Source organism: Macrosteles quadrilineatus, unplaced genomic scaffold (genome assembly GCF_028750875.1).
Source record: "Macrosteles quadrilineatus isolate MER2022 unplaced genomic scaffold, UCM_ALF_1.0 Scaffold_1__1_contigs__length_201487025, whole genome shotgun sequence".
Lineage (NCBI taxonomy): Eukaryota > Metazoa > Arthropoda > Insecta > Hemiptera > Cicadellidae > Macrosteles > Macrosteles quadrilineatus.
In genome coordinates, this window is record NW_026542594.1 from 39,999,226 (window position 1) to 40,022,826 (window position 23,601).

Below are 23,601 nucleotides of genomic sequence, written 5' to 3' on the forward strand. Positions count from 1 at the left end.
GCGAGTGGAGAAGACTACCTGACATAAGCCTATTCTCCCCAACAGTACTATACCGGGTATTTCGCTGGGAGAAAGGGGTGGTCGAGTAAAGAGGGGTGGAAGAAGGAGAGAGAGGGTGAATGTGAGCTGTGGCGAGAGGAGAACAACACGAGAGCGTGGCCGTGTGTTGTATGCACTACAAGTAGATGCAAAGTAGTTTCTAAACAGAAAACAGAGCTTCCAAGAAAGTATCAATTGATTGGCGTTTGAAAGTTAATACTAATGCTAAAATTATAGATATTTTTTTGTTATATAATTTTAAAAATATATGTGTAGCCTATGAAGCGTATATATACAAAAATATTCTTACCTACAGTTGGATTTTTTAGCTAGAAGCAGTTAAGGTGTGGTGGAATATCTTTGAAGATGAACCTATTTAGCTGTAGTACGATAATATGTGTTTATATGTGTCAAATTTTGAGGTTAAATCAAAACAAACAAACTGGCATGTTGGCAATTAATAATTAAGCATTTAGAGGCCGTTTTGTATTACTTACGAAAGAATTGCCATTTAAGATCAAATGAAATTATTTAGTATATTTCATTGTTTAATTTATGCTTGCTTCCTTGGCCTATTGTATAATGTTATCCTGTTTGTATGAGGTGAACTTATTTGATTAGTGATTGCATTAATGAATTATCAGCAATACAATTAGCTGTTAATTATAATTTAAATGGGTCAAAACGTGAGTCTATAAAGGTTCATCTCGTCATCTCTAGAGTATTTAATTCTGATCTCTAGCATGAAACCCAAAAGGCGAGTCTATGTTTAGATGTTAAGATATTTCAAAACTAGACGTAAATCATCATTACTGTATGTCCCAACGGTTATTTTATGTGTATCCCAGTCACAGCAACCATATTATTCTATTAAGGGGACTGTGACTGCCTATCTTATATAATGTTATCTATATGTTACATATCTAGAGAACTATGACAGGTAGAGCCTTAATTTTTTTTTTATTTTAAAGGCCATATGTTTATCTAGTTCCTCCTAGAAGATTTAAAAAATATATTTACACCAAGTGTTTTTTTTTTAATTTTCAAAAAATTACAATTTTTTTCCTAGAAATTTAGTACAAAAATTTTTTTTTTACGACTCGTGGGTGTAATAAATCAAAATCCTTCTGGGAGGAACTAGTATATTAAGTATAAAATATGTGGTAAAAATTTGGATACTCTAGTCCTACAGATAGCTGAGAAAAGTGACATCAAAGTTATAAAAAGCTAACTTACGGGAATCGCAGAAAACGTAGGCCCATGTGTAAGATAACTCAACAATGTTTTGTTGCTATGAGACCGGGTAAAAACATTTTCTTTTATTTTTTTTTCTAACTTCCAGTCAAGCTAGGAAAAAAATAATTATACCGTTGTAATCAGAAGATTTTAATTAATAATAAAAGACCAAAAAATAAAAATGTCAATTGTTGATAAATTTTACGGTCACAGTCCCCTTAATATAATGATCGAAATTAATAAACTTATGCAAGAAGATTCAATATTTTAATACTAACTCATATAATTAACTATTATCAAAGCAACCATCACCTATAATTTGGCGGAAATAATTAAGTATCAACTTATTCATTAGCTGATTTGGAATTAGGAATCACGTCTCTATTTCACAGTAGGCCTTAATATTCTATACTGTATATTGCCAAGTAGTTATATAAAAGTAGGCTAGAGTAAGTTTAAAGTATATTTAACTATTGTCAATTCCAAGAATTATTGTGTCAGTTTGTTTGTTTTTATTTAACCTCAAAATTTGACAGGTCTGAACACATGATCACACTACTGCCAAATAGGTTCATCTTCAAAGATATTCCACCACACCTTAACTGCTTCTAGCTAAAAAAATCCAACTGTACTTGTTATAGGACTTTATTAAAGAACCTGGGCAGCATTAGTAAATTGGCAATCGAAACATCATTATATACCGTACTGATATTATAAAGCTGTAAGTGTGTGTGTTCGTTATTTGTTTAGGACTCAATCAAGAAATGACTCGAATTGGGTTTGAAATTTCGCATGATGATAGATCATTTTATAGGCTTATTATTATTCCTATTTGTGTAACTAGTGGGCGAAGTGGCGCATTGTTGCACACGAGAGAAATGTTTACGCGTGTTCCGTGGGCGAGTGTTGAAAGTTTATCGAGTGCGGCAGAGGTAGTTTGCACTCGTGTTACACATTATATTTTCCCTACAAATCATATAAATAGTTAGTCCTTTAAACATTTTTTTAGGTTAAGTTAAATCCAAACATCGAACGAAATGGGAAACACTGCACCTTCTGATCGTAGTCGTAAGGCTGTGGTTTCCTAGACGCGTAATAGATGTGCCGCAGGGCTTTTGTCCAGGTCCCAAAACGCAGACGTCGTGAGTGGTTTCCTAGACTGCGTACAATACACATGGTCGGTGCGTAAAATAAGTTCACGGGAGAGATAACTAGTGGCTACTATGATGTTATACGATGATTTAGATAATGAAATGTATACTTTGGTCAGTTTCGAAGAAGCGTAAGCAGTGAAAAGTACATGATTAGGAAATGTACGTGGCCCTCGCGGAAGTTTAAACCGTAATATTAAAGCAAACATGTCAATTTAAAATGTAAAAAATAAATTATAATTTAACCTCTCCAACTTTGCTTTAACTGTTATTATATTTAGGCCTACCTATTCGGAATTTACCGAATTTACGAAATACTGTAGTATATTATTTACGAGTATAACTGCAATAAGCATTTCATACCTACGCCAGCCCCGTAAGAAGGACGGGTACTCTGCTAGTAATTAATATACTGTAGGATTATTACTAAGATGTTCAGGGGTTCTTAAAATAATTATGGGGGCTCTTATATTTGGGAGTTGGTGTTGTGCTGGCTTGAAAAGAATATTTGTCAACATTAGGTTTATTTACAAATTACAAATATGTGAGGACAAATTAAGTGTAGGGAACATTTAATAAGGGAATTAAATATTAAAATTACACATAATGGGGAAATTAACACTACCTAACGAATGATAAGAATGTAATACTATAAAAATTTTAATTGTATGAACAACGTACTTCCATAATATGTCATTTCAACAGACAAATTCAATCTTATAATAAAATAACGTACTCCCGCCGCAGTAAACCTGCAGACTATAAGCTAAATAAGCTAATTTTCGCTTACCTAGCAAGATTTACACAAAAATATTCCCTTAAAACTGTCTAATGATAGTGATTTAATGATTACCTAAGTTTGCTGCTAAAGTGATAGTAAAGAGGTGTGTTTGCTGTTTAAAATGTCGATAGCTTGGTATGAAATAAACAAATTTCCCCGATTAGTATCCGTCAATAAACAAGCAAACTACAACAGTTGATTAAAAAAAAAAAAATAACAAAGAGTAATATTTACTTTACCATTTTTATTGAATTTTATCTCCCCGTTAGGCGTACAACCAACGCTTTGTGGTACTAAATGATTTTTTTTATAAGCCCTACAAAATGGTTTAGAAAGAAATAGAAAAACTGTATGTTTTAGGGTCAAAAATGGGAAATGCCTATTTTATTATTTAACGAAAGTTTACACGTTTATACCACATTTCATCAACATCAGATTATATATGCTTGAGTTATCGTGCTGACGGACATATATCTAAAAATGTGGACGGGTGGTGTTTTTGGCTGTTATGACCCTTCAAAACGAAAAAGTAAATCGGTCCTGGGAGTCTTACAACGAGATCTCCAGTAATAGCTAATAGCCTATACCTTTGAATAGAAAATTCGCTTAACAAACTGATCAATCTGTACGGAAACAATAGAAACAAATCAATAGGCATCATTAAACTATTCATCCAAACCCGCGTGATCTTCCAGAGACCGCTCATATATAACTAATTTTTGTTTCAAGGCAAAGCACAAGAAAATTCACAACCGAATGTTGTATATGCAACACTAGTTACTAGGCCTGCGTTATTGTTTTAAATTTAATCATCATTATTTAAATACTTTAATTATTAAAGATACTTTTATTGTGAACTCAACAAGGTATATAAAACTATTTATTGTTCTTATGAATTTGATTGACTAAATAGATGATAAATTATATAAAACAATATTCACAATAACAAATATACAATAATAATGAAGTGATAATAAAATTCCCAAAAAAACACAGCTAAGTTTTTGGTTTTTATTGTAAAATAAAACAGTGCACTAAGGGAGTAGAAAATATAAAGGCTAGAAACAACTATGTATTAGAAACTGTTTGGCAATTTCCTGAGCCGTCCATATATTACTCATGCTTAAGTTTGATTTAAGACGGAAATAGCTAGCTCATTTCCTGAATCGTCTTTATGCTATTACTCTAGTGATTCAAAGAATTGGCTGCAATACATTTTGTTTAACTTAATATCTCAACAATAAGAATTCAATTCTAGGAAGGTCACTATCCCATCAGTTGCCCTCTCAGTAACGGAAGTGTTTCCTCCCCAAAGCCATTGCCCTTTGCACCCCTCCCCCCACCGGGGCACCAAAGTCATCCTCTTCTCTTACCCACGGGTTAGGTACTTTTTGGGGAGAGAGGTATTCTTGGGGGGAAAGCTAGTTGGTGTGCGAACTGAAGCCTAATGAAGCGTAAAAGGGTTCGACCCCGGATTAGGGCCAGAGCTCGCCAGGCTTCCGTTTCCCTCAATTAGCAAAGTACAGGATTATTGCCGATGTGGAATGAGAAAGAATACAAAATTCCACAGTGTGAAAGTAGCGTGTAAGTAAGCATAATACTGTTTTCTGTAAAAACTGATATTTTTACCAAGTACAAAAAATAGATTTAATCTGTCTCCAGGGCCCTGTTTCATAAAAATACTAGTCTAGTAATTACTAGTCCCGTATTTACCTGCCCTACTAATTTGTGTTTCATAAACGTTTTTATACCGCTTGTTGGATATTTTAAGTTTCATGATTTTAAAATCAAACAATTTCTTATTTATATTTTTACGTTTAAACAAAACCTAGCCCAAGTAATTTTGCGCTATTCAGCCGCTCTACGCGATAACGAAGGTATGCGGCCTTTGCCCTCAACGCTGATATCCTTCCAAACGACTCAGTCCACTGTCGTCCGCCGCTGAATTATCACCATATTTTCTATCGTATATCCGCATCATCTTTTCAACATCCCGCAATTTTTACCTTTTTACTTTTTAAATTAATCAGTCTGTACAGTTCTAATAGAAGTGACAATAGTTTTGTTTTTATCCTTTATTTTTGCCTTTTGGGTGAGTTTTGCAAATTTTTCTGAAAATTAGGTTAGGTCACATGTTGCACTAGGTTTGGAACCTAGTTGAAGGGTCGTGGAAGTTTTTTGGTAGTTAGTTTCCCTTTTCTCTGTTGTTTGGTAGAATTCAGGGCTTTCCCCGAGATGCTAGGCCTAGAATTTGACTGAGAAATGTTTGTTGGAAGGCCGCTATTTGGGAGAAACTGCCAAGTCAGTTTTTGTCCTTCTGACTGTTTGTGGTATGCCTAGGCCTACAATTTCACTCATTAAATGTAAATGTCTTAGGCTACTACTTCTGGTAGTCTTTTGTTTTGTGTCCCGTAAAATTTTTAGTGTTGTTTTGTCTTGTAAAATGTTCAGTTTGTGTTACCCAGTCAAGTACTGTTAAAGTCTTTTATTTTGCTTTGTTCTTGCCAAACTAGTTAAATTAAGTTGATTTAACTGCTCTTTAAGCTCCCCAGAAAGTTTGAGTCATTTTAATCAAGTTTTAAGAAAGATACAGTAGTTTTTAGTTTGGCAATTCTCCATTCAGGTCTTAACTGGGTAACCTGGAAGGCCACTGGTTTCAGCCTTTGAGTTATGGTTTGCAATGGTCTGGAAAGTTGCTGGAACATTTCCCCCAGCTTTTAAGACCATTCCAAACAAATTCGGACCACAACTTTTGGATAAATTAACAAGAATACATGAGTTGTAGCGTTAGGCCTAAATTAATTATTATTTTTTCTGTGTTTTAGTGTCATTGTTTATGGTTAACTTGTTCTTCTGGCCACTTTGGACCAGGCAATTTACATTTTTCCTCTCTATTGGTGAAATTTATCAATGCCACATACCCATCTGGCCTGCTGGCATTTTTACCGCAATTATTTAATGTTACCGATCTTGTACTGTTTTACCTGTTAGTTGTTTTGTTTAAATTATTGTTACTGTTTAAAATGTTTTATATTTCTAAAGAGCTGTTAAAGAGAGACAAACCTTGAAAATTTATTATCTTTTGAAAAATGTTATGATAGGCCTAATTAGTGAAACTTTTGGAACTCAGTGAAAAGCGGTTTAAGTGTGGCAGTGAAAAGTGTAGGAACTTTGGATTGGAACTGTTACTATTGTGTTTTCTGGGTTTTGTTACTCAGGGCCCGTGAGGAGGAAAATGATTGACCAACTTCAGCCTTGGCGGAGAGGAATGTTTCGACTAGGCTGGCGCTGGGTAATGGCCCCCTCTCCGCCCTGCTTCTTCTCCCCTCCGGTGCTGTCCGCCCAGCTTCATGGCCCTCCGGTGTCACACACTTGAGGACTGTTACCGCAAGTTACCGCCTATTTGTTATTTATTATTGCTGTTGCCTAATGGACTTGGAGATTGTAATATTTGTTGACTATTTATAAGCACAGCATTCTATTTGTTATTTGTTTAAAATTTTATTCAACAGTTTTTGCCTAATCATCCAATTTTTAAAATTTTTTTCTACAGTATTTATTTTTGGGGCCCCTAGATAATTGTTAACTATTCAGATGTTTATTAAAAGAGTCATTATATATATTATTGTTGTAATTTGTTAATTCTTTTTTAATTTCTTGAAAGGTAAAGGATAGTAATTGTCTTATTTTAAAGTTAGCATATTTTGATGATTAAAAGAAATAACTGTAAGTTGGTAGGCCAGACTGGTAGCTAAATTTATTTTAAAGTTTAATTGAGAGTTTCATGTATTGTTGTTAATTATTGTTGTTGTGTTTTTAAATGGTTTATTACAGCTCGTTTCTCTCAAATGGCGTGTTGTTCTTGAGCCTCCATCCATGGTTCTCATTTTGTTAAGTAAAGTTTTGTGAGCCGCTCCTCGGGCCTGCGCATGGATCACGCTTCCATTTCGTTAGTCTGGGTGCAGGCACGAGGGCATGGTTCACAGTTAATAAGTAAACAAATAATATAATTGATATTATTTTCAATTATTTAATGTGCACTGGATATTAATATGAGAAATATGTGAATATTTTTCTGATGATAGATTATTACGACAAGTAAGTTATACTGCACATATACTTGGAAATATTTCTTAAACTATTTAAGCCACAAAATAGTTTGGATTATTGGTATAAATAGTTAACCTATTTTGCTAAGAAAGCATCTCTTATTAATAATGCATTTGATTGCACACCATTAAGTTATACTACCTATGCAGTGTTGCTTTTGTCTGTGCTACCCATAGCCTAAGCATAGACTATAGGCCTAACTTGTGCATTTGAGAATTTGATTAAATTGAGGAAAGTAAAATAATATTTTATTGTCTTATCATTACTGCAGATTTGTTTAATGCTGAATATTTCTTATGTTTAATTTTCTTTCAACATGAGGTTTTCTTCCTTCACCAAACAGAGTGAGCTTATTCAAGCTAGCCTTGAATCAATAAATAAACAAATCAATGCATTGAAAGAAATTCAGGATGTGACTGCTTTAAACGAGCAGCAGATTGCTAAACTTAAACTCTTGTCTCAAAGTGCAATAAACAAGCACTCAGAATTTGAGAGAATAGTAAACATCTCGTCAGCTTCACTAAGGTCTGTGACAGTAATTCAACATTGTTTAGCACTTTAAAAATTAGCCCAATTAAGACTGATTAATTTCATTCTAAGTACATATATTCTTCTTATTATACCAAACACCGCTAGTAAATACTAGTGAATTTTACTAGTCACATGACCGAAACTACTAGTCACGTGACCAACTTTACAAGGTGAACTCTCAAAACAAATTTCTAACCTCAATCACGGGTTTTCTGACGCTTCATAAAGCGTTTTAATTTTGTTTTAATTTGATACAAAAAGTAAATAGTTGTAGAAACGCAGTGTTTTGTTTTAATTAATAACTATATAGACACATAAGTAAAACAATCACATATTATTTATCAAAACGCTATTATTTATGTTCATCAATGAGCCCGCCGACGCGCCGACGCGGCGTCACCGCAAACAATCACGGTCATTGTAGTAGTAGCCGGTTGTAGGCCTTGTTGAGGCGCTCAACAGTAACAGTTGGGTGGAAATTGATCTGTTGCTGCCGCATTCGCTGTGATTTGTATAGTTTTTGTTTTATTCTGACATATAAAATTAAGCTTGCTATGAGTAAAGAAAAGAAGGCTCAAATTTTGAATGTAATTAAATCGTCTAAGGACATTTTGTTTGGAACGTTTTCAAGTACCGTACCCTAACCTATGATTTCAAATATTCGAATGCATAAGAAACCATTCGGTGATATTTTTATTTTGAGTCTACAAACCATGAATAATAAGCCTAAACGTTTATTGATGTAACAAAAAATTGAAACGCCATTACAAGCAATGGAGAAGTAGGTTTTCAAGTATAGTAAAACATGGCATTGGCGCTATGGCTGGGCGTAGTTCAAAGGGAGAGTTTTCGCTTCTCATGTGGCGGGTCCCTGGTTCAAATCCGCACCACTCACTATACTTTTTATTCCATTAATTAAACTTTTACATGTTTTTACATTAAAATAACAGCTCTAATCAACATGAAACGAGTAATCTATATATATAAAATCCAATGTATGTTTGTTTGTATGTTTGTCCTTTATGGACTCCGAAACCGCTCGACAGATTGTAATGAAACTTTTAGGCATTATTAAGCATTATTCAAGGATGGTTTGTGTGAAGTTTGATGCAGATCCGTCAATAGGGCTCTGCCCCAGTGGCTCTTGAGTTTCCCATGTAAACCTTATGAGTACTCATATTTAAATGGAATTAAAGAATCTTAACAGCTGGTGCAGCTAAACAATTTGATTCTGTGATGTTCAATAGCATTAAAAAGTTAATAGGTTTACCAACAGGGTGCAGCACTATATTTTTTTTTAATTTATGAGAACAGCTAATTTGCAACCAAAAGGTGAGTGAGCGTAGCGAACGAACTTCAACCTGGAGGCGAGTTAGCGTAGCGAACGAGCTAACCTGAAGGCAAGTGAGCGCAGCGAACGAAAAAAATGAATAAAATGTCTACAAGGCTGCGGTGTTTGTGTGTGGCAACATCACAACGTCATGCCTATTGCCATGGTAATAACAGAAATAACAAAAGTGTAAACATACATATTTCCTATACTGTCCATTATAAATTATTGCAACAGATGTTTCGGTTTGACTGGACAGCGGTGAAGCCAGTTTTGTCTCGCTGCGGCCTTGTATTAGATGGCGGCTATGATTCTACTTACACTACATTAAACAAAATAGGATATAATTAAATACTTAGGTAATGGATAAGAAAAATGTTAAAGTTTAAAACACTTCTTTAATTACTTATTTACTTAAAATGCTTCCAACCACAATTTAAGTAAATCCCTATGGAAGTAAACAAAAGTTAATTAAAAACAACTCACACAAATGATCATCAGGAAGTTGTCCAAAAATCCAAACCCAATGAAAGGAACAGCATTGTGAATAGCAACTAAAACCAACAAATATACGTAATTAGATCAAAAGATTGACAAGTACAATTTGTTCTATGACAGTATAAAGCCAAGGAATATTGGTACTGCATGGTCATAAAAAGTAGGAAAGGTCATTGGCTACATCCTACAGGTCAAACGAAAATCATCAACACTCACCAGTACATCTGGCACAAGTCCAATTAGTTTGGATGAAAAATGTTTTCCTAATTAGGCTAGTGTTAATGTACTAACATCATGATGCTTGATATTTTCTAAATGTGATACAGAATTGAAAGGATCGCTTGGTTAAATTTGTTTGACAAAGATTATATTTATTACTGCATTAAATGTGTCAACATTCTTAACTGTAATAATATTTTATTGTAACTATAATGGTTATAACTTATCCTCCAATTACACAAAAAGACGCTAGGCACGAGACTGGGATTGTTTTTCACATTACTTCAGGCTAGACCTAGGGGTTGCGGAATTATCACTTTAAGCTATGGTTCCACAGAATGCGGTTTTTTCCGCTGCGGAATTAAAACGACACTGGTTTAATGGAGTTCCCATGTGTGCGGTTCCACTGACGTAAGTTTCCGCATCCCGAATTTTCGGTTCCACATGGCAGACAAATCATACTGGTCTGAGAGCAGTGGCAGTGCGAGCCATCAATTAATTATTGTGAACTATCCTATAAGTTATTGTGATAATTTAGTTTCCTAATATTATTTCAATAACCTTATTCTTTTCGGGGCTTGTATTTTTTATTCGTGTATCAATGAAACTACAATTTAAGTTCAAATTGTAATTTTATTAATGTTTACTATCACCATCCTCATAAAAAAATTAATAAGGTGATTTTTAAGAACTTTTTTTTGTCCTAAGGACGCTAGGCACGAGCCTGGGATTGTTTTTCACATTACTTCAAGCTAGACCTAGGGGTTGCGGCATTATCACTTAGATAAAATCCATTGGTGACTTGGCGGGGATCGAACCCGGGAACTCAGGGACTGAAGTCCTGCGCTCTAACCACTACGCCAGCTCGCTCCCCCGATTTTTAAGAACTAGGTCTAACATCAGTTGACAATAAAAGTAACCACAATTAAAAATAATTAAGTCTGAATATTACCTAATATTATTTTATGGTATTTATGGTATTATATTTGTGTTCCATACTCCTCGCTAGTTTGGACAGAACTGAATTTCCGCAACGTTATTTCCGCAGTCAGGGGAACCACCCCTCCAGATTTACGCTACGTAATTTTCCGCAGCGGAAAATTACGCACCGCACAGCGGAAGTTCCGCAGTCTATGGAACCATAGCTTTAGATAAAATCCATTGGTGATTTGGCGGGATTTGAATCAAGGACCTCAGGGCACTCTCTACCACTAGACCAGCCTGCCCCCCCCCCCCCCCAAACATGAGATTGATAAAATCATTTGGTTTTATGATTCATATTCAATAATCTGTGATTTTTAAAATAACAATGTTAGTAAAAATACCCCCGCTGCAGCAAACCTGGAGACTAAGCGAATTTCCATTTGATTTACACTGAAATGTCTACTTAAAAATATAACATTTATTCCCGATTTAAATAGAATTAGTTTAACAAGTACTTAGGTTTGCTGCATCAGGGAGGTAAAACTGTTTTTTTTTTATGTTAATAGTTAGTAAGAAATAAAAACATTTTTCAAATTTGATCAAAATATGTTCATAAACAAGCAAACTACAACAGTTTACTTATTCTCCATAAGAATAACATGGGAATTTTAAATTTACAATTTTTTGGAATTTTCTCCGTAACCATTAGGCGCATAATAACGCTTCAATATACTAAATTATTTGTTTTTTTAAGCTCTACAAAATGGTTTGGAAAGAAATTGTTAAATTTTATGTTTTTTGGGTCAAAAATGTGAAAAACCTATTTTTACCCCATAAAACCCCGTTCCCATGGTCCGATCATGCTGGATCGCGAACTCGTTCGAATAAACGTAGGTTTACACGTTTGTACCGAATTTCATCAAAATCGGATCATTTTTGCTCGAGTTATCGTGCTAACGGATATATATATATATAAATATATAAATATATAAATATATAAATATTAAATATATATATATATATATGAATTTGAACGGATGGTGTTTTTGGTCTCTAGGGACCTCGAAAAAAAAAAAAAAAAATCGGTCCCGCGTCCAGGTCTTACCATGAGTACTACGGTAATAGCTTATTCCCTATATGGGAAATTCGCTAAAAGGGGGGGAAATGATACAATTTCCTCACAGTATTAACGTTAAAAGAGAAACTATATCACAAACCATAAAAGTGTGATCAATCGGCCGATTTGACTATGACTTTGGATAATATTCGTAAGAAATTTGCAACAAACACAAAAATTCTCCAAATTGTAGATAAAGTTATGTTTAATTGCTTTAAAACATACTAGCCTACATTTTTATCTTGTAAAACACAGAAAAGCATAGCAAGAAGTTAGAACCATTAGACCTAAGTTAACAAAAAACTTTGCAAATAGTGTACAATTTGAGTAAAATTAATTAGGTTTTAAAGAAATACCAGTTGCAAATGCAGAATGGAAACTTTTTATACCAAAGCACAGGTACCTTTTACTTTTTACTTGAAACTTTTATGTTGAAGACAACAAAAAATATAATTGGGAATAAGACCTCACAAAACGTGAGATGCCATGTTTAATCATATTGGGAAATGATACAATCTTAAAATGTTTTTTTTTTTATTAGTCCTCATATAAGAATTACATTACAAAATTAAACCAAATGCAGATGTTTTGGCATTCCACTACTCACCAACAACCAACTGAGGTCCTGTAGGCTTTGGCACAGTTTCCGCTGAAAAAGTCAAACAGCACAATGTTTATAACCAGCTTTAGCTATCATCACAAGAGTTACTAATTTGTACATGAAATTAAATATAACAAAACTGCTTTGTCAGTGGATTGCCCAACAGTTAGGTTTTTAGTGCTTGCTTGGTATTTTGACCGTGCACACTCCTCTTCTATACTTTACTTTTATATCTATACTTTTTGTCATTATTGTGGGCGTCCCAATATTTTGCCAAACAATGTTGTGCCGCAAGCTCGTGCAATGGGAAATAAAGTCCTGCTTTCAAGTAAACAAATTAAAGAGAGCCATGCAATTCACTCATTGCTGGTTGAATATGGTAACATTTTAAACTAGGGTACAGTGAACAGTTGATGAATCTTAAATTACAATTATTGCACATTAAAAAGTTAAGAAAATGTTAAACGATATGAAAATGAATCATGAACATCAATGTAAACATAGTTGTAAAAAGTCAACAATGCACTATTTTGTAACATGAGTTTTCAGAAAAAAATACGGTAATGTTTAATGCATGATGGTCTTATTTTTAAAGAAAGAGATTTAAAGAATATTAAGCTTACTATAGTAGAGGCAAATTAAAAAATCTTACGTTTTTGCTCTATGCAGGAAGAGGCAGCATGCAACAAAATGTAATATAAATAAATAGGCTACTGGTAATGATAGGCAAATTTTAATACATTCACTTTAAAAACTACTTCCATTCAAATCTTCCATTATAGCTTTTATGAATCGAGACTCTAAACACATCAAACCGTTTAATAAATGAGTTTAGATTACATAACAGGTATAAACAAATTTTCCTCAAAGATCTCTAGTGTAAGCGTAAACGTTTTTTCAAAGTCTCTTTCTACGTATACGATGTAAAAAAATTGTTGTCGTCATATTATTGAGTTTGAGTTTTTGGTATAAAAATTTCTTTTGTTGCTCCCCAGACCTAAAATAGTTATTTGTGTAACCAGTGAGCAAAGTGGCACTTTGCTGCACACAAGAGCAATGTTTACGAATGAATCTCGAGTGCAGCAAAGGCCTTTTGCACTCGTGTTACACATTATATTTTTCCTACAGTCACTATAAAGCATATAAATAATTAATCATTCAAACGCTATACAACACGTTTTTAGGTTAGGTTAAACCCAAGCCATGAACGGAATGGGAAATACTGCACCAGCTGATTGTAGTCGTAGTATCTTTAAGTGTTACTTATTTTCAAGAGTAGGTACAGGTATAAACAGTAATAATCAGTATAAACACATAATAAACAAGTAGATTGTTCTTTTAAAATATACCAATAAAACATTTTCTGACAGTTTTGTAACTTTCTTACTTACGTGCCAAGAGGAAAACAGTTTGTATGATCGTTCATACTTCATTCTTGATTTTTCAGGTAACAGGTTTAATGAAACATGTTTTCAGTTCCTGCTATTTCTGCTCTACCATTGTATTCACAATCACGTTCACCGAGTTCATTATTTTTAAACATGTTAGGCTCACTTATAATTCATCTTTCAAATACTACACTTCAGGCTATGTTTAAAGCAAGCGTTGAATGAAAATATAATATAAACTATAAACACGAAATGACAGGTTAAATCGTAGTTATAATAGTCATTCAGCTGATCATAGTATTATTATATTCAAGTGTTGCCAACCTAATTACAAGAGTACACAGATTACGTGCATAATAAAACAACACTGTTTTGTGTTGTTTGGTTGTAATCCTGATGTGCGCCAAAGTATAAACCGTATGACAAAGTATAAATATGCAGCAATTAGCAGCTTTCTGACTAGAAACAGTGCAAGGAAGCCTACTTTGTCGAGTGACTGTAGGAAAAATAGTTTGAATGATTTCTGAGTACGTATATGAACATTTACAAGTAGTTTTACCCTCGAGGAGGCACTTAACCAGTAAAACGGGAGCGGGCGCATGCAGAGTTTTTTCCGCAACACTAAATAGCATAAATTAAACTCATTTTACTTGTTGTTATATCGAAATATATGTAAATGTTGAATAACCTAATCAGAAACCTAATTTCTTTGTTAATAACATTATTTGTTTTACTTTATATGAGTAATATTTCAAATAATCATATTGAGCAATTTTCTAGTATAAAGGTATGTTACGAGAGGCGTGCAGAGTTTCGTTCCGCAATAATGCACTTATTGGACAAAACATATACACGCAAACGAAATATATTTGATAATAATAATAGATGAAATAATACATTTAAACATGTTTATAATTTTTTATGTATAAAATATACACACAATTTGACTATAGCGCATGAGGAAATAAACTCTGCGCTAAGGACTTACGTGATAGGGTACACGCGGAGTAAACCTCAAACTGCAGCAAACTGACACCGCGTCACTGAATTGCAGCTGACAGCAAAATGAAGAGGAATTCGGGGGTAAAAATATCTTAGGGGCATTCCCAGGATGAGGTGCGTGAAGTGTAGAGCCGGACACGACTGCCAACCCCCATTTATGTTAACAAAAACTACAAGTGCGGAGAAAAACTCCTCAAGCGCCCGCTTGAGGGTTAATTGAGTTTTAAATACATAATTGATACAAATATAGCAAGGCAGCATTACCATACCTTACAGTATTCAACTAAACAATTATCACATTGTACATCTGCCTGTGTGTGATTTGAGTTTTCTTTGGTTGCTTAAGTGATAAAAGTTCTCTATCAGCTGTTATTTTAAACACCTACCTGCAGACTAAGTGAGTTTTGATTTGCCTGAATTGATTTGAAATCAAATCTATTTAAATAACATTAGGTTTAACGAGTACCTATGTTTGCTGCTACAGGGAGGGTAATAAAGTGTGTTTTTTTAGTAAATTATTAATGGCTTAAGTATAAAGTACCTGGGGACCTAGCTTTGCTCGTGGGAAAATGTTTTGGAGTATTTTTAACTTGTGTAACTTCTTAAAATAATAATATTGTAGTTACTTTGTTTTGTAAGCAAAATTTATATAATTCTCTCTCATGTAAAATGGTAAACAATTGTTTTTTTTTTAACCAACACAATCAAAAACATTAAATAGAAAAAGAAGAAGTGAAAAATGAAGAAAGGTCGCATTTCCTTTATAACTAACACCAAATAAGCAGTTGTAGTAACTTTTAACAGGCACTTTTGTTTTACCTAGTTGCTCAAACATAAATCTTTAACAAACCTAAAAATAATGGGTGTTGATTTTCTTTTTTAAAATTATTCTGAAGTGTTTTTGGTAGACGCCCGCGTTTAATCTTTACCACGCAATATACAGGCCTTAACTCAATTGGTGATTCATTTTTGACAAAGTGTACACAACAATTAATAGAACAAAAAAATTGACATTTAAGTAGGGATAAGCTAATTCAAATGCACAGAAATAGGCTCCTAGGGGGAAAGTCATGCAAAAACTAAATCAATATACGTAGCCTACATAATTTAATTTAAAAATTTGTTTGGAACCTCTAAACTATAAAAAATATCCAGTTTTAAGACTATCTGTTTAGGTTGTAAAAAGTCAGTAGAAAGAAAATCTTCACATCATACCTTCCTTCCCTTGAAATATTAGTGACCGCAAGACAGCAAATTTATTATACAAATTAATTTTTTTTCGACATACTACAAATTTAGACACACAATTAGCAGTATACCACGCTTATTTTTCTTCCATTATGAATTACGGTTTAACGGTATGGGGTTCTTCTAGTCATGCCGAACAAATTTGTATCCTCCAAAAAAGAGCAGTTAGAGTCTTAGCGAAAGTGTCTCGAATTACTCACAGTAAAGAAAGAGTTTTTCATTCAGTTTAAAATTCTTACCTTGTATAGTTCTTATATCTTTAAACTAGCTTTAATGGTTAAAAGTGATTTTGACACATTCATGGAAGAACAACATGCCCATCCCCACAACACTAGATTTTAAAACAATATAAAACCAGTTCAACACAGACTTAGAGGCGGTTCACCAGTCACGGGTTATCCTTAGTTCGAGCGCAAAATCCAGTTATAGCCAATTAAACTTCACCCAATTATGACAGGGATAAACCCGAGCGCAAAAAGTCGGCTTCACGGGTTCAATTAGAGAAAACCCCGGGCCAAATGTCGGGTTCACGAGTCATGGTCTAGCGCAAACTGGATAATCTCGGGCGTAAATAACAATGGTTTTGGACTTCAACTTAACCCTGCTAGGGGGCAGGGTTAAGGTGACATCATGTCGGGATTATCTCATTTGCTCGTTTATTGTTTTTTTGTTAGCAAAAAGAATGTTATATTCGGATTCGCCATTAAATTTCGAACAATTTCATTACCCTCAACATGATATTTATTTTTTTAATTTTTTTACTACTGATTGCCGAAAACACGCAAAACATCGTAAAAAGTAACTGTTGAGACAGTTTAATTAATTATTACTAAGTAAAAATATAACTAATAGCTTAACATATTCATATAAATTAAAATTGCAATCAAATCTTATTGCGTAAATGTTTTATATTTATTTGAGCAATTTTGAATCCTTTTATTTCAGCTGAATAATATCAAAATAAAAATGGTTCCATCAAACACTGTTAGGCTTGTCTAAGAATTTTTATTGTATAAAATTAGTACAATTTTTGTTCCTCCATAAAATTCATATAAAACATAGGTCATTTTATTTAAGTATCCAAATTTTATTTTGTATGTTTTAAATTATATGTTTATATTATTATGTTTATGATTTAACATTTGTTAAAGAAAGACCTTTTCATCTCATAATGTCTTAATATTTGTCATATTGGGATTTACAATAAATTGCTTCAATTTGCTGAGGTAAAAGATAAATTCTATAGTTAAATATACATAACGTTGTATTACAACAAAATATTTGTTTAAATTATAACCTGTTTTCTCATGCTTAGGGCTGCGCTCTACCCGTCTGGCGCGCGCAAATGTTCTTACGGGTTTAGTTCTTAGGCCTGCTGTTTGTAGCCCCAATGGTGAACCGATTTGAAAGATCTTGGTGTCATAAAATATAAATGTTATCGTAGGTTTGCCATTTTATGTTTACGTTTATTACTGTTTACGTATGAAGACATCTCGGCTCCTATAATAGCCAGTTGTTGCTCCAAATTTATTTTTTATACAAATTACTGATACATAAAAGATATTCATAAATCTTTGAAAAAAACAGTCATTTTATTAAACTAGGTGAAACCCGTCGAAATCGAAGGTTACTTTCAAGGCTTACGTTAATTCATCTTACTGCGATAAATTGGGTGAAATATACATATTTTGAGCATTTAGCATTGTTTAAAGAGTAATAAGTGTAAAAAATAACGATATTAATTGCGTTAGTTGCCAAATTTGGTTGATCATTCGATGAATGAAATATTCCCCATACCGTACGTCATCGGAGTTATTATTAGTATGTTATCTGGTATCTCTTCCTTTGGAAGAACCTTTAAATAGTATTAAAATCGTATTGGTGGATCTTTTGTAGTTAAACACTTCCGTGATTTCATCAGTGTAATATTATTTTATTTGAAAAGAAAATATTTTTTGGGAAGACATATTCTAATTTCAAAGGGAGGTATGTCCGTTACAGTAAGTTTGATTTTCCTTCGTCACGTCGCGTCAGTTCATATCGTACTTCAGTGCCAATGAATGAACCCTCTAGCATAGTTTTGAGAAATTGATTGTGGGGTTACTGTTAAGGCTGGAATTCCTTGACATGGGGGATGTTAGTTAGTTGTCTCAGCCTTATCAATAACATAAAGTTGTCAATGGGCAGAGTGAATAAAAACAAGTAAAAGAGTTTACTTGTCTTGAATTTTCATAATTTGAGTATTTACTTGGGCAGAAGTGAATAAACACGAGTATTTACTTGTACTTGTAAGTAAAGCCTTGTAAGTAAGGAAGTATACCCTCAGAAACCTATCAATTTGGTGTGAATAACCACGAGTAAATACTTTTCTAAAGAGTAAATACTTGTTTTTTAACAAGTTATAAGTAACCCATGCTTGTTTGAGTTTACTTGTTGAAAATGCATGTAATACATTCAATACATTTATTTATAGTGATGTATGACTCAAGTGTTTTTGCAAAATAAATACTTGGGGAAAAGTTGTAACCCTTAATGCAAGAGTCCAAAAATATTAATTAAATAAAAAAAGTTTTTTTTTATATTTTAAACTAAATGTACTGTATTGTATTTTTTGCGGTATTCATTCGTTGTTCAAGCAACAAGTTAATGAAAAACCACAAGTCTCAATAAGTCACAAAAAAGCACACTTACAGCTTGTTGAAGGGGCAAGACCTATTTTTGTGAAGGCTCGTCCAGTCCCATATGCACTAACTGAAAAAGTAGAACTCGAGTTGAATCGTCTGGAAGAAGCTGGAATCATTTCCAAAACAGACAAGTCCGATTGGGGTACTCCAATTGTACCTGTAGTAAAGCCTAATGGTAACATACAAATATGCGCTGATTACAAGGTTACAGTAAATAAACAAATCAAAGAAGAACATCATCCAATACCTCGGATCGAAGACATTTTTGCTCAAATGAATGGAGGACAGTTGTTCTGTACTTTGGATTTAAGTAACGCTTATCTCCACTTGGAAATGGATGCTGAGAGTGCAGAAATTCAAACTTTGAGCACTCATAAAGGACAATACATAGTTAACAGACTGATGTTTGGTGTAAAAGTTGCTCCAGGAGTTTGGCAAAAGGTGATGGACGGAATCCTTCAAGACCTTCAAGGTGTGCAGTGCTTCTTCGACGATATAATAATTCAAGGAACGTCATCAAAAGAACTACTAGAAAGACTAAAGCAAGTGTTTGAGCGTTTAAGGAGTCAAAATTTGAAGTTGAACCGTGACAAGTGCAAATTTTTTCAAAAGAAAATTGAATACTTAGGACATGTTATTGACGCCACTGGAATCCACAAAAGTAAGGATAAAATCACAGCAATTACAAATGCACGAAGACCTCAAAACATACAGGAACTCCGATCTTTCCTAGGGCTTGTTAATTACTACAACCGGTTTGTAAAGAATTTGTCCACTGTTTTAAATCCTTTACATAGACTTCTAAAAAAAGGGCAGTCATTCATATGGGACAGTAAGTGTGAAGAAAGTTTCCAAAACATCAAGAAAAGAATAACAAGTGACACAGTTCTTTGTCACTTTAACCCAGACCTGCCATTGATCCTTGCAACTGACGCTTCACCAGTGGGACTTGGAGCAGTGATATCACATCGTTTCCCAGATGGAAGTGAAAAGCCTATAGCTTTTGCTTCAAGATCATTGACCAATGCTGAAAAACATTACAGCCAAATCGATAAAGAAGCCACAGGTATATACTGGGGGTTAAAGAAATTTTTTTCTTATTGCTACGGACGTCATTTCACACTCATCACGGACCATAAACCATTAGTGTCAATCTTCAATCCCAACAAGAGCCTACCGTCAATGTCAGCTACACGACTATTCAACTACTCCCATTTTTTATCAGGATTTAACTACACAATTGAATTCAAGAGAACTGGTGACCATGGGAATGCAGATTTCCTCTCAAGATTTCCTGTGGAAGATTCAAAATTTACAAGTATTGACCAGTTTGGACATTTTCAAACAAACCAATTGAACACCATAACTATCAATCCCAAAGAACTAGCCGAAGAAACTAAGAAGGACGCATATCTAAAACAAATTCTTGAGGCTCTTGAGGAGGGTCAATCATTAGAGCCATTGGGATTTCACGATAATGAAGTTACATTACATGAAGGATGCCTCTTCAAAGGGTGGAAAGTAATCATCCCAAATTCCCTCAAGAAAAGAATTCTCAATGAACTACACTACGGGCACATTGGTATAGTAAAAACCAAAGCTTTGGCAAGAAGTTACTGCTTTTGGAGAGGAATGGATAAAGACATTGAAAACATGATTGCTGTTTGCAAGCCTTGTCGTGAGAAACAAAATTCTCCAACGAAAGAGATCAACCATCCTTGGGAACCAGCAACTCAGCCATGGGAGAGAATACATATAGATTTCATGGGCCCAACAAATGGACAACAATTTTTCATTGTTGTTGATGCCTTCTCCAAATGGGTAGAGGTAATACCCACAAAAACAGCAACTACCGATTGGACTATTAAGGAGTTGAAGAAACTTTTTAGTACTTTTGGTCTTCCAAGCCTCCTAATTTCAGACAATGGACAAAGTTTCACTTCTCTTACTTTTCAAGAGTTTCTTAAGTCATGTGGAACTCAACACAAAACGACTGCTCCGTTCCACCCATCATCTAATGGACAAGCTGAACGCTTTGTACAAACAGTGAAGAAGATGTTGAAGTCGATATTAGATGAACCAGGAACACTTGACAGTAAAATTCACAAGGCGTTAATTCAACTCCGTCAAGTACCAAACTCAACAGGAAACTCGGCATACTATCTCATGTTCAACAGACAAGTAAGAACATACCTCAGTGTTATGATACCTTCTAGAATCGAGGACTCAAAAGACAAACCTAAAGGTATAACACGCATATTTAAGGTGGGAGACCGTGTTCAAGTGAGAAACTACTACAAGGGTCAGACAAAATGGAGTTTCGGAAAAGTTACATCAAGAGATGGAAATCTACATTACAACGTTGAACTGGAGAACGGAGTAACATGCAGACGACATGTAGATCAAATGCTGCGATCAAGACTTTAAAGGGGGAAAATTGATGTGTCTTTTCTAACATACTGTATGTTTAACAAAATACCATATGATATGTTTAATAAGTTAACATTGTTTTTGTTTACAATCATTGTTATTTAGGATTCAATTCAGAATACACCTATTTTATTTTACACATCTTTTATTTAATATGTAACACTATTATATCGGGGTTTATTTCATCAAGAACAATTTGTAAGGACTCTAATTTTGAGGCTAAGCCTTGGATATTTTGATGGAAAATTGTTGTATCCTTGAATTTTAAAGTTTTAGCTATGTGACTTGAGTTATCTTTGGAGAGCAGTTTAAAGAGGGCACGGGTAGACTAATCCCATCATTACTACTTTGGGACTCACTAGAATGACCATTAGCACTTTCACTGGACACTACAGAAGCTGATGTTGGTGAAGCTGATGTAGGACTGCTCCCTCCCTCAATGGTGACTACAGTTGACTGGGTTGGAGTTGCCTGGGGGCTGGACAATTTCTCAGTTGTCGACACCGGGGATGCAGCAGGTGGGGCTCTAACCACTGTGGTTGAGTCAGGTGGCTGTGTTTTTGAAGCAGGTACAAGTTGGTATTGTCAGGGACTCATCACCAATATTTTCTAGTGCCGCTATGCTCACTAGTTGTGTCTTCATGTGCAATAAATTTGTCATTTTGTGGAGAAATTCTGTATGAGACAAGCCGTTTCTCAATTCTCTGTGGGAGTCTTGATGATAGGACACAATAGTAACATCTGCCTCGGTTTCACGTTGAAAGTCGACAATGTTTGAAGTAAATTTTTCCAGTTTAATTTTATCTCGCACACATCCGATTGGTGAGCATATTAGATGGTAAAACCCTCTTCTTTTGAAGTCTTTTTTCAGTTGGTGAAAGGCCGTGTCATAGTCGCAGTTGTTAGGTTTGCCATAATAACGGTTCTTTGTTATAAGGCTGTAGATTGAGGCCCCTTGGGTGTTTTGTAGGGCTAAGTGGTGACTAAGGCATTGGGAGGGACTTGGTTTGCCAAAATAGTCTTTGAAAACAACTGCCACACCAGCAGACATATGGCGGGAATCACAGAAGTCAGCCGAGATGCTATGTGCAAAAGCTACGGTCCGATCACTCCTATACTCTTCTATTATCTTTGACATGTGCCTGTCCGTTACATAGATTCTAGGTTTTTCAAGATGATTTTCTTTATCAATATCAGCCTGACAGTTCATTATTTTTTTAATTTTGTTAGTAATAAGGCGAACCAGTACGTTTTTTCCTGTATTGTTTAAATGGAGGCCATGATTCGTAAAGTGGTATCTCCTGAGGTTATCAAGGTCCACCACATGTACCGATTCCAGTCGAGCTCCTAATTCTCTGATATAGTGGTTAGCCAAAACTATATCATTATGCATCGGATGTGTGTTTGATAGGTCATGTCTGTGGGGTATAGAGGTTATTATAACTGGTTTAGTTAGACTTAATTTTTTTAATCTTTCTTCTAAGGAGGAAAATATTCCGGATAGATCATGCCGTGGGGTGTCATTTGTTCCTCCAATGATGGTAATGATTTCTTCTTTACAATGCAATGCAGTTTCAGCGACTTGTATAAGCCCTGCATTTGGCATTACTGATCCTACCACCCGACATTTTTCAGGGTTACTTTGTTCAATCTTAGGACCAATATTTCTTCCTTGGCTATCCGAATACACAGATATTTTTATTTTACTATTGTCTTGATTTTGATGATTTAGCAATTGAGGTTTTAATTCAGGTGAGTTATTCTGCGCTGTTATGTTGTGATTCGTCTTCTTTTTACTTTCTCCCCCTATACCATAGTATATGGAGAAAGTATTGTTTTCGTCAAAATTTTTGAGTTTGAGTTTTGAGTGGATATATTCGTTTTGGGTCCCCCTGGACCCAAAAAAGTGGTTTTCGAAGTGATGTCTGTGTGTGTGTGTGTGTGTGTCTGTGTGTCTGGATGTGTACAGAGCTAGAGACCACACCTGTGGTCCGATTTCGATGAAATTTGGTATGTAGGTTCTAATCGATGGTATCTCCAGATGATTTTTTCATTTTTTTGAAATTTTGATTTTTAATGGGAATTTTCCCATAAAAACCCATAAAAAACCGGAAAAAACAGATTTTCTCGAAAATGGCCCGAACGATTTTGATAAAAATTTAGTATGTTGTAGCCCTTTAAATTCTGAATAAAATGGTACAAATCCCATATCTGTAAAAATTACGGTTCAAGTTATGGTCAAATATGTTATTTCCTCATAAAATAACAAAAAATAGGATTTTAGAAAAAAATCCGGTTTTGATTTAACATAG

At 34.4% G+C, this 23,601-nt stretch overlaps 1 protein-coding gene across 3 annotated transcripts in view; it reads right to left on the minus strand.

The window, feature by feature from the left end:
• LOC128982799 (uncharacterized) overlaps window positions 1-23,601 on the minus strand; it is a 104,240-nt gene that overhangs the window by 57,480 nt on the left and 23,159 nt on the right. For all 3 annotated transcript variants that reach the window (XM_054401811.1, XM_054401810.1, XM_054401812.1), the window contains exons 3-4: window positions 12,544-12,585; window positions 9,665-9,732 (exon numbers count right to left, since the gene is read on the minus strand). In XM_054401811.1, the coding sequence (XP_054257786.1) occupies window positions 9,665-9,732; window positions 12,544-12,585 (110 nt within the window). The remainder of the gene's footprint in view (window positions 1-9,664; window positions 9,733-12,543; window positions 12,586-23,601) is intronic.